The 12,225-nt window shown below is 47.0% G+C and overlaps 1 protein-coding gene across 2 annotated transcripts in view; it reads right to left on the reverse strand.

The window, feature by feature from the left end:
- PTPRU (protein tyrosine phosphatase receptor type U) overlaps positions 1-12,225 on the reverse strand; it is an 816,311-nt gene that overhangs the window by 8,024 nt on the left and 796,062 nt on the right. For both annotated transcript variants that reach the window (XM_086957511.1, XM_086957512.1), the window contains 2 exons: positions 9,810-9,967; positions 7,088-7,223 (listed from right to left, as the gene is read on the reverse strand). In XM_086957511.1, coding sequence (XP_086813637.1) covers positions 7,088-7,223; positions 9,810-9,967 — 294 coding nt within the window. The remainder of the gene's footprint in view (positions 1-7,087; positions 7,224-9,809; positions 9,968-12,225) is intronic.

A 12,225-nucleotide genomic window follows, 5' to 3' on the forward strand; every position in this document is an offset into this window, starting at 1 on the left:
GTGAGCTCCCATGGTGCACCACTGTTAGAAAGCTTCCCTGAGACACAACCTCTGGCCGCGCGTGCCTGGACAGATATTAGTGTCGGTGAGGTCCCACAATGCACCGCAGGCAGGAAGCTCCCTCGCCGCCGGACACCCCTGCAGTGAGGCAACTGTAGCCACTGCACAGTCGGTAATAGAGACTGCGTGCTCCCAAGAATTGAGAGCAAAAAGCAACCCTGCTCAACATTTAGTACAGTCTTCTACGGTAGGGAGCAAACTCAGAGTGAAGAAGACCCCAAGGAGTTTTTAGTGCCCTCCTCAAAAAATCATCAATGCTATCTATTTTTACAAAGTGGGGCCATGGTATTCCAAATAAACTGTTTAACAATCAAAGCAGGGCTTTAAGTGGGATGAAAAAATGGGGCGGGGGGTCTCTCAAAGGAGCTTGGCGGTGTAAGTAAGGGTGTGGTTTAAAATCACGTAAACTAAAAAAATCTGTGCTTAGCATAGTGTGCCGCCCAACTGATAATTTGCAACTTCTGTCATTGCATCCAGATAAATATCACAACAAATAGCTTTCCAGCTAGAACAAGCCAGGGCTATTGGCTTTGCCAATAGTTTTTCAGTTGCTTAAGATTATTAAGCAACAACTTTGGCTTCGTTATATAGGATATTAAAAATGCCTCAGTTCTGAAATTATGAGTCTTTGAAAGAGCTATAAAGAGTCTCTTAGAAGTGACATCAAAGCCAGCAAAGGGTGTTACCGCTGCAGAGTTGAGATTGTTTTTCACCCCGAGGATGAGGGCAAAAAAGGAGAGCCTATTAGGGACCCGTCTCAGCAGCTGCTTTTTAGAACTGCCGATGCTGAGCACCGGCTGGACCCGGCCCACTAAAAGCCCTGAATCAAGATAACATATACATGTGGAGTCTGTGGACATCTGACTTCACTTCTGGGGGCTACACTTTGGAGACGTAGAATTAGCAGATGCTTTTTTTTAGCAAAAGAAACATGTTTTTTGAACAAAGACTCCATTTTATAAAAATACAAACATTATTTAAGGCATTTCTAAACAGATGCAATTGCAAATTAAAATGTTATAACAATAAAAACCTGAGTGATAAATGTCTGGATAAAAACGCTGACTAATTCCGAGGTTGGTGCATTATTTCAAAATTTGAGCCAGTGAAAATCGTGGAACATCTCCAGTGCATGCTTTTTTTCTCGGATTCAGTCATTCTAGGTGATATAGTCTAAGAGGCTTATTTATAAGCCTCTTGCACCGCAGGTACGTCACTTTTCCCATATTAAAAGTGACGCACAGGCGGCGCAAGGGGTTCTTAAATAAGCCCAAAACAATTTCACACAAATCTAAGAAGCAGACTCGTTTCCTCTCTGGGGTATCAGTGTGTGGAGACATTTCCTGCTACAATAATTTGCTTATCATTTGGAGTCCTGCATGTTGTGCCTGCAGCCTTCCAAAGAACCACATGTATTCCAGAAACCTCTGCATTTACAAGGGCTCTACTCTCTATCCCAGCAGCGACTGTTTATGTACTCCCGCTCATGCTAGTGTAAACAGTGGGAGTGGTGCTTCCATGGAGGCGCGTACTGAGGAGTCATCAAGGCTTTTCCAAGGGTGCACATGTTGGGACGGATGGACCAGAAAATGCAGCAGTGAGCGGCAGTGTCAATAGAGAAAAGGGTTGAGGTTATGCCAGCTCAGGTACATAGGATGATGCTCGCAACCCAGGGTATGCTGCTCCTGATTTTCTCTCAGCTGTTGTGGAATATTTTGTTGGACCTACCCTCACCAAACCGCTTGCACCAAGATGCCTGCCAGGCTTAGGTGAGTACTGATAGTTCCACCAAAACATTTATCAGGTTCTCATTACCTGCGCGGTCTGTGGTCTCTGCAGATAAATGACCCAGAGCTGCAGAGGCCGCATCCCAAGACAGAGAAGGTGCCAAACGATAGACCGGACCTGACTGAGCATCAGCGGGTAAGGTGCCAAAAGCAGGCACGTCAGGATGTCCCGAGGAACAACAGTGAAGTCAAAAACTATGATCTTTCTGTGCAGGAGGATGTACACACACTGTCCTCATTTAATGGCACTCCAGGAGGGCAATTGAACACTTAAGGGGTTACACAAACCAATGGCTCAGCAATGCAGCTGAATGAATAACAGGGTGGCAAGGGGAGCCTTCTAATTTGAGAGCAGCAGCACTCAGGGGACCCCAGTTTTGAAATCGGGAGGCAAAGCCTTTAGATCTGGTTCAGGGAAACGCACTCCAAAGATCCCTGATGTAGTTCTCCCGTGTGCCCTTCGACCTGCTTGTCTTATACATCAGTGTCCCCTACAGTTGCCTGATAGGGGCACGTGACACTGTACAAAATAGATAAATGAATGAAACGATAACGGTCTTGTGTGTCCACACTCTCTAAAGCGTCTAGACCTTCTGTGATCTAGTGATCAGCTCAAATGGATCAAGCATCAGAAGAACAAGAGTCTCCTTCTCCAGTCACTGGATAGTTTCAATTCAGAACCAGCGCTTGTGCCAGATGTAGGGGCAGGGGCGCTCTGAGACCTGTTATAAATCAGGGTTTTATGATCCTTTGTGCTTGTTTAACATCTGAGGGCTAGAAAGGTCTTGTTGCCTAGCTGGACACCAGGGGCTTTATTTATGAGAAGTGTTGCACCGTTGCGTGAAAGCAGCGATGCAAAACTTCTCTGTGCGCCCTTCTTGCAACACCATTGATGCGTCATATTTAGTGTATGACACATCATGCCACAAGGAATGACAGATACACCAGTATTACTGACGTATCTGTCAGCTCAAAACTGACGCATTGATGGAGTTGTGTCAGAAGTGTGACGCAACTCCAGCAATGTTCCTTTCACATGGGGCAAGCCCAATGTGAACGGGCCTGTGTTACCCTTACGCCTGCCATGAGGCAGGCATGAGGTTTTGACTCAATGGCATCCTAGAATTGGGGCAGTGATATCTTATAGTTTTTACTGTACCACTCCTATGGCCCTTTCTTGTGGGGGGAACGCCCACCCTTTATATATTATACCTGATACAGGTATAATGTAGCACAGGGGTTTACGAAGTGAGGCATCTGCCTAGATGTGTCACTTCATAAATATGGCACAGCATTAGTTACACCGCCGCTGCACCACTAAAAGTGACGCAATGGCGGTGCAGAAGTGACGCAGCCCTTCATAAATAAGGCCACAGATGTCTTGCAGAAACTTTGTTCAGCACCCTGTCGGACTGCTTGGACAGCCATGGAAAGAGTCACTCTCTAGAAAGAATTAGCCAGACTGACGACCCTCGTTGACAAGTAATGGATAGTTTGGTAGCAGGATTCTGGGAGAGCGAGGCTGGATCCAAGTAAACCGCTTCAGTTATGGCCTGATTAACCTCATCAGGGGAGTTAGTTGGAGTGAAATCACATCTTGTATCAAAGGCTGTTCTAGCTGCCACAAAGCCTTATCAGTGCAGTAGCAGCCTGCTCGGGGAGGGATGGACTCTCTCAGCTTTGTGACAGAGTATGTTCCATATGCAGTCACGGCAGTCGAACACCCTGAACCCTGTAAGTGCCTGTCACACTGGTACTGAAACACTTCGCAAACTGCCATACTGCTAACGATGCCTGTCACTCGTCCTTAATCTGCTTTCCAGGTTCTCCGCTGGCAGAGCTAAGAGATCAGTGGTAACTTGTGGCACCAGCGGTCTGTATGTTTCTGGGACAAGAACAAGACAAATATGCAGTTCGATTATAGAAAGGAGAAAAAGCCATGGGGGCAAAGTCCCCCACGGAATGATGGGGGCTCTATTCAGCCCTGCCATTCGCATCTGTCTCCACACCATTTACTGAAAGGGAAGGACGAGGGACTTTCCGGAAGTAAACCGAATGTAGTTTTTATGGTGCCTGGTTCACAAAATAAAAAAATACTAATAACTTTAAAGTTACATTGGAACAAAATGGTCACAAAGAGCTGGTGCTTCTGTGCAGCTTTGGGCAGTGCTTAATTTGTAATAAAATATGTGCAAGGGCCCTCGCCAGGAGGACTTTAGAAGCTCATTGCCTCCCTAGCTCTGCCAACGACAATACCTATGCAACTACCAACCATAACCCTCCTACAAGTGTGATTATTCAGACAATTCCAGGGACTTAAGGCTAAAAGAATGGCTTGGGTGTTTTAATGTATATTGAATTAAAAACATATGTTGCTCTTCTCATCTCTAAATTACAGAAAGTGCCACCATGCGGCAGACTGTTATAGTGCCGGTGTTCACAATGAAGTGCTGGTGCTGAGCACCGCAAACTACCGGCTCACAATAAGCACTGGCTTTGGGGAAAAAACACAGAATCTGAAGTTATGTGCTGGTGGAGGGGAAGAGGGGATGTAGGGATTCATATAGGCAGGCCAAGACTTCCGGCCACAAAAGGCCACCTGTGGCATTCTTAAAGCTACAGTATGTTTTTAGCGTCCAACCTGCGAGTACACGCGCTAGCGTCATGCTTGCGAGAATCAGTTGTTTACAAAAATGGCTTCCCTTCCATTGCTTAAAATTTCTTAGCTGCAGCGTACCTCTTCACTGCAGCCACCTTATTTGGCCAATGCTGGCCATACGTCATTTCCAACCCTTTCTGTGGAACAGGGTCCAAGCACAGAATCCTCAAATCAAACGTAATCAGTGCCGTCCGCTGCTCCAGATTTAATGGTACTATTTCTTCCTTCCCTCTGCTCACACTGGCTGCTGCTCCCTCCATAGAACTTTTTTTTTAAAGCACAACTAATCAAGCCGTGAACAATTTAATATCTCCTCTCATAATTGTTTGCACTACTCCCCTTCAAAATAGACTCTACTCCACTCTACCCCAAACTATCTCTTCCACTCTACCCTAATCTACCCCCTCACCAATCTACCTGATGCCTTTCTACTACAATCTATGTCATCCCACTCTACCCGACCCTAGTCTACTACACTTCACTCTACCCCACCCCAATCTACGCTACTCCAATCCACAACAATCTATCCCAATCAACACCACTCCACCCTACCCCATCCCAACCTCGCTAAAACTGGAAACTCCACTCTACCCCAATCTACCACACTCCACCAATGTACGTCACTCAAATCTAACTCAATTAACCCCACTCAAATCTAACCCAATCTACCCCACTCAAATCTAACCAAATCTACCCCACTCCAATTGACTACAATCTAACCCACTACAATCTACCTTACCCAAGCTACCCGAATCTACTCCACTACAATGTAACCCAATCTACCCCACTCCACCCCAATCAACCCCATTCCAATTTACCCCACTCTACCCCAAACTAATCTACCCACATCTACCCCACTCCAATCTACTCAACTCTACCCCAAACTACTCCATTCCAATGTACCTAACCCTACCTCAGAATCCTCTACTCCACTTTACCCCACTCCATCTTTACGCCAATCTATCCCACTCCACATCAATCTAATCCACTCAACTCTAACCAATCTACCCTCACTTTAAGCAAATCGACTCCACTCAACTACCCCAATCCACCCCACTCAACTCTACCCCATTATCCCTCATTCCACTCTACCCCAATCTACCCCACTCCAATCAACCTCAAACTAATCCACTACAATTTAACCCACCCCACTTCAATCGACCCCACTCATATCTAACCCAATTCACCCCACTGCAATCCACCCCTTTACAATCTACCTCACCCAAACAACCCAAATCTACTCCACTGCAATCTACCCTAATCTACCCCACTCCACCTCAATCGACCCCACTCCAATCTACATGTCTACCCAACTCCAATCAACCCAACTCTACCCCACTGCAATGTACAAATCTATCCCATTGTACCCCACTTCACTCTACCCCACTCCACTCTACCCCAATCTAACTCACTCCACTCTAGCCCAATCTATCCCACTCTACTCTACCCCAATCTACCACATCCCACTCTACTCCTATATCTCCCACACTCCAGTCAACCTTAATCTACCCCACTCCCCTACAATCTACCCCAATCTAATCTAACCCCCTCTACTCTACACAATCTACACCACCCCACTCCCCCGCCCCAGTCTAACCCACTCCACTCTAACACAATCTACCAAACCTCACTACATTCTACCACTCTATTCTACTCCCTTCTACCCCAATCTACCCAACTCTACCACCACTCTATCTAACTCTACCGTACCCCAATCTACCCGCTCCACTCTAATTCAATCTACCCCACTCCACTACAATCTACCATACTCTACTGCCACCCCAAACTACCCCACTCCAATCTACCCCATCTACCCCACTCCACTCTACCCCAATTTACTCTACTCCACCATACGCCACTATAATCTACCCCACTCCTCCGCAATCTAATCTACCCCAGTCCACTCTACACAATTTACCCCACCCCACTCTACCCTAATCTACCCCACTACACCCCAATCTGACCCACTCCACTCTACCTCAATCTACCCCACTCTCCACTCCACTGCATTCTATCCCACTCTATCCTACTGCACGCTACCCCAATCTACCCCCTCCATTCTAACCCAATCTACCCCACTTCAATCTACACCACCACAATCTACCCCATTTTAATATAGACCACTCCAGTCTACCCCAATCCACCCTATTCTACCTCAATCAACCCCACTTCATTCTACCCCACTCTATCCTCATCCCCCAATCCAATCTACCTCCTACAATCTACATCACTCTAGTGCAATCTACCACACTCTACCCAACTCTACTCCAATCCACCCCACTCCACTCCACTCCACTCTACCCAACTCAATCTACCCCAATGCACCCCACACCACTAACATTTAGCCCTGCTGAACAGCAGCCACGTAGGTGTACAACATAGCTAAAACATATTGTCAAAACCAATAACTCTTGCATAGGCTAGGCTTGTTGGAGTTGCCAATGCTTGTTTTTACAAGAGCATTGGCCCTTCATTCTGCCGGCATTCGGTGCACAAGTAGGGAATGAGGGACAGAAGGACAACAGAGGGGCACTCACACTATTACATATTGGCACCAGTCATAAGCACACAGAATACTTACTAAGGACTCGACCATATTTGGCTTGTAGTTACGGAGAGTTTTAACAGCAAAAAAGACATCAACCATCTGATGGCAGCGTATCATTTCCAGAATCATGGCTGAGGCACAGAAAGTACCGCTGCGTCCACCGCCATTCCTGCAGGGGAGTAAAAGTACACAGTGAACCAGAAGATGGAGCGGGAAAACTGCTGGCGAGGCAAGAACCCAGCACCTGCAGATGAGATTTCACTAAGGGAGCAAGTGATGCTAAAATTGTTAATGAGGTCACCTTCCCTAGCATAACATTCTAATGAGGACACATATGCTATCCCGCTCACCTATAATTGAGTCACTATTTATTATACGTAATCAATTCATAGGAATAAGATATTAACACAAGGATTACAAAAATGAAACATATCCTTTATATTTCTTTCTGGGTTCCTCTAGCCAACTAGTGTTTTGTCAAATGGGATAGTCTCCCTTTGGCTTTTTCAGGGCGTAGTTACGCACCTAAAGATCACTGTAGGGTTAGCATCCTAAGACTGACACTTCCTTTATCTGACACTCTAAAGAGGGCACCTCTCTTGTCATTCTAAGCCTGGCACTATTCCTATTGCTTTCCCGTCCCTTTTTCTTCCCTTGCCATGGCCCTCCTCTGCTCCCCCTCACACTTCAGCATTCAAAGCTTGCCACCACTCCCTTCCAGGCGATACAAAGGAGGCATCTCCCATCGGCTGCACAGCATGCCTCTTCCTCTGCCTTGGTGATGACGTCACATCCCCTCTCCTTCAATACCAACATGACACATGCATCCTCCTCCTAGTTTATTATTTGTGGTTAGCTCCAGAGAGGAGTTCAGAGCCTGGAACATCTATTCAGCAATCGCCCCAGAAGCCGTCTTACTGAGATGAGATGAACATGACGCAGCTCTCCCGCCAAACTGATGCATACCAGGAGGCACAAGCACAGCAAGAACCTCGCTTTACACACCATCAAAGCCAAGCTCTGCCTGGTGTAACTGTGTCCAACTTCTAAAACCTCATGCGATGATCCACTCTTGTTGCAGACAGACCTTACCCAACAGATCTAAGGGATAGGACAAGAAAAGCCCTCTGAATTGAGTGTGGAAATTCTTCTGATAATTCAGAGCGGCAGGGATGGAATTAATTTTGTATTTTGTGCTCGCCTGCTGCCTCACACAATTTGATGTGCCTTACATCCAGTGGACCAGCGGGTTTGACTTCCCTTTGGAAATGTCAACGGTATCGCGTGAGGAATTGAGAGCTCCCGCCTCTGAAGGCAGTGTCCCTAGTGTCTGGTCCCTGCTCCGGAGCTCCATGTCACTTCCTGCATGTGTGTAACAGCATGCTGGTATTACAGAACAACCCACTTTCAAAAGAGGCATCCGGGCCCATCTCAGAGAGGTCTGTGCTTCTGAAAGCACCATAGGGTAGGGAGAGAAGCAATCACTTAGCATCTGGAGCCTTACACCTGTCTGAATGTCAGGGGCTTGGAGGCCTGGCAGACTATTTGGTTTGTGGAGAACTTTTCATTGGGATCGACACTTTTACTATCTACAATTTTGAATACACTGCTATACTAGATTCTAAAAGGGACTCCCATGCCACTTCTGAACAGGGCGGTCTCCTTTGTCATCTATTACAGGTTATGAAGCCTTGTTTCTACAATATTAATTCAACTTTTCTTTTCTTTGTTGATTTTTGTTAAAAACAAGGAAATCTGGCATAGTTCCATGCCTTGTTACCAGAGATAGAATCAAGAAGTTGCTGTTACGTTTACATACAATTTAGGTGGGGTTGTTTATACTTGGGGGGGTTGGGGGGAGGGGGTGGAGCAGCACCCTAACATGATGGCTCCCAGTGGAGGACTACCTTGCATTTCGAGAGATCCCCTCTTGCCCTGTGGGGATGTCATTGTAGAAAGTGCATCTTCTGATATGACACGTGATTTCCCAGTAAAGCAGCATGTTGAAGAAGAGAAAACGCCTTACTGGGGTGGCCCTCATGGTAGTCATGTTCTTACACAAACTCTTAAACGTCAAGTCTGGAAAACAAAATGGCACTGGCCTGACGTGCATGGAGTTTTTGTGCCTGGCCATGTATTTTTTGTCTGTCCCTGCTGGGTTCACACCAGGGCATTGAAATTATGCATGAAGGGCAGACCAATCTCATGGTCGCTGCCTTTGATTAGCCTCATCTGCAGGCACTCGAGATTGTCCTGCCTCAGAATGAGTCTTTTGTTTTCAGGTGTTGCGTTTCACTGACTCTGCTGTTTTCTTATATTGCAGAGGTCTCTAAAGTGCCATCAGCACCAGTGCACAGGGACGGTGTAGCAAGCATTCCCCAGATCCAATAGACTCATTGCTGACGTTCATCAGGGGCGCACGCGCGGATCTCTTGCCAACATCCAAGCTGTCAGTCAGGTTCACACTCGGCGAGTGAGACTCGAGGCATCGGAGACAGCAGAGACAGAGGAGACAGAGGCGTGCGAGCTGGCTCCTCCGCCATGACAGTTTATGAGGTTCTAGATTATTCTTCGGCACGAATTCGATTTCCGGAGTGAGATTCGCTCCTTGGCTTCAATTCATAGCACGTGTTATAGACTTTCACTCTCAGACTGAAGGAAGCGGGAAAGCATCGCCACTGGACTTCATAAAACCTCACTCGTCTGATCATTCATTCATTCATTCACTGACACATGCCTAGCTCGGGGTACTCACAGGCAGTGCACAATGGTCCGGCCCTCGCCGCTCTCCTCCTGCCACTTCTCCACCTGTGCCAGCAGGTGCACGAAGGCCTTCTTGGAATCGGGGGTCTCCCGGTACGCCGACCACCTCAGGAACTGGAAATGCCTCACCATAAGGTGCCCTTCCTGCAGCTGGGGGGGAAACAGTGATGCGTCAGTGAGTGCGGCGCATGCGCACACTATCTACTTAATGATACAGCTTCAGCAAGTACCACCAGCAAGAGTATGTGACAAAAAGAAAACACCGCTTAGAACTAGCTTTGTAAATACAGAAAAAGTTGTATGCAAAACTAAGCACATTTTAAAGAATATACTGTACTAAGCAAATAAAGACCACCATAAAATGAATAACCGTTTAAAGTAAACAAGAGCGCCTCAGTTCGGCTGGACCCTAAGAATACATATACAAATTTGATTTTTGTTCAACTTTATCATACAACAGTGTGGGGTACATCTCCAAACACGGCCACGAACGGGAATGTGTACCATTCACCCTGGGTTGTCATATACTCACATGACGCTGTGATTATTGCACATAAATATGTAACTTAGACTTTAAAATAAAAAATCTGTGCTGCGCATTCACCTGTAATCTTCAGAAAAGTAAAGCAGTCGTGAACCCAGTCTGATCATTTCCTGCCTCCCTCTCTTTGCCAGGTACGTGGGGCCACAACACCTGTCTTAGCTAAAAGAACGCCAACCTCCCCAGACTGTAAGCTGCGTGTAAAGCCCCTAATGAGTGTAATATATTTACAACAAGGGGTGGTGAGGGACAGAGTCTCTGAATTAAGCAGAAAGCTCTCACCCAGTCAAGAGATCAGGGCTAGATCCAACACCGTTTTTTAGCTCACTGCACCATCCCAGTTTCAGAACCCGGCTGTATGCAAATTGGTCTGTTCCTGTCCCAGTGCATGATGGGAACAGGGAAAACCAAACTACAAAAGCCAATTCTTACACTGGGAAGGAAACAAGCTCCCGGGGACCGGTTTCTGGCATTACAGCCGTCTTCGGCCCGGTTTGCTTGAATCCTGATGGTGCAATGAGCAAGGGTCTCACATCTGAGAATACCCTTCCACGCTTAGGGTGGACAAAAATATTTACAACAAGGGGTGGTGAGGGACAGAGTCTCTGAATTAAGCAGAAAGCTCTCACCCAGTCAAGAGATCAGGGCTAGATCCAACACCGTTTTTTAGCTCACTGCACCATCCCAGTTTCAGAACCCGGCTGTATGCAAATTAGTCTGTTCCTGTCCCAGTGCATGATGGGAACAGGGCAAACCAAACTACAAAAGCCAATTCTTACACTGGGAAGGAAACAAGCTCCCGGGGACCGGTTTCTGGCATTACAGCCGTCTTCGGCCCGGTTTGCTTGAATCCTGATGGTGCAATGAGCAAGGGTCTCACATCTGAGAATACCCTTCCACGCTTAGGGTGGACAAAAATATTTACAACAAGGGGTGGTGAGGGACAGAGTCTCTGAATTAAGCAGAAAGCTCTCACCCAGTCAAGAGATCAGGGCTAGATCCAACACCGTTTTTTAGCTCACTGCACCATCCCAGTTTCAGAACCCGGCTGTATGCAAATTAGTCTGTTCCTGTCCCAGTGCATGATGGGAATAGGGCAAACCAAACTACAAAAGCCAATTCTTACACTGGGAAGGAAACAAGCTCCCGGGGACCGGTTTCTGGCATTACAGCCGTCTTCGGCCCGGTTTGCTTGAATCCTGATGGTGCAATGAGCAAGGGTCTCACATCTGAGAATACCCTTCCACGCTTAGGGTGGACAAAAATATTTACAACAAGGGGTGGTGAGGGACAGAGTCTCTGAATTAAGCAGAAAGCTCTCACCCAGTCAAGAGATCAGGGCTAGATCCAACACCGTTTTTTAGCTCACTGCACCATCCCAGTTTCAGAACCCGGCTGTATGCAAATTAGTCTGTTCCTGTCCCAGTGCATGATGGGAACAGGGCAAACCAAACTACAAAAGCCAATTCTTACACTGGGAAGGAAACAAGCTCCCGGGGACCGGTTTCTGGCATTACAGCCATCTTCGGCCCGGTTTGCTTGAATCCTGATGGTGCAATGAGCAAGGGTCTCACATCTGAGAATACCCTTCCACGCTTAGGGTGGACAAAAATATTTACAACAAGGGGTGGTGAGGGACAGAGTCTCTGAATTAAGCAGAAAGCTCTCACCCAGTCAAGAGATCAGGGCTAGATCCAACACCGTTTTTTAGCTCACTGCACCATCCCAGTTTCAGAACCCGGCTGTATGCAAATTAGTCTGTTCCTGTCCCAGTGCATGATGGGAACAGGGCAAACCAAACTACAAAAGCCAATTCTTACACTGGGAAGGAAACAAGCTCCCGGGGACCGGTTTCTGGCATTACAGC

Source organism: Lissotriton vulgaris, chromosome 2_1, assembly GCF_964263255.1.
Source record: "Lissotriton vulgaris chromosome 2_1, aLisVul1.2, whole genome shotgun sequence".
NCBI lineage: Eukaryota > Metazoa > Chordata > Amphibia > Caudata > Salamandridae > Lissotriton > Lissotriton vulgaris.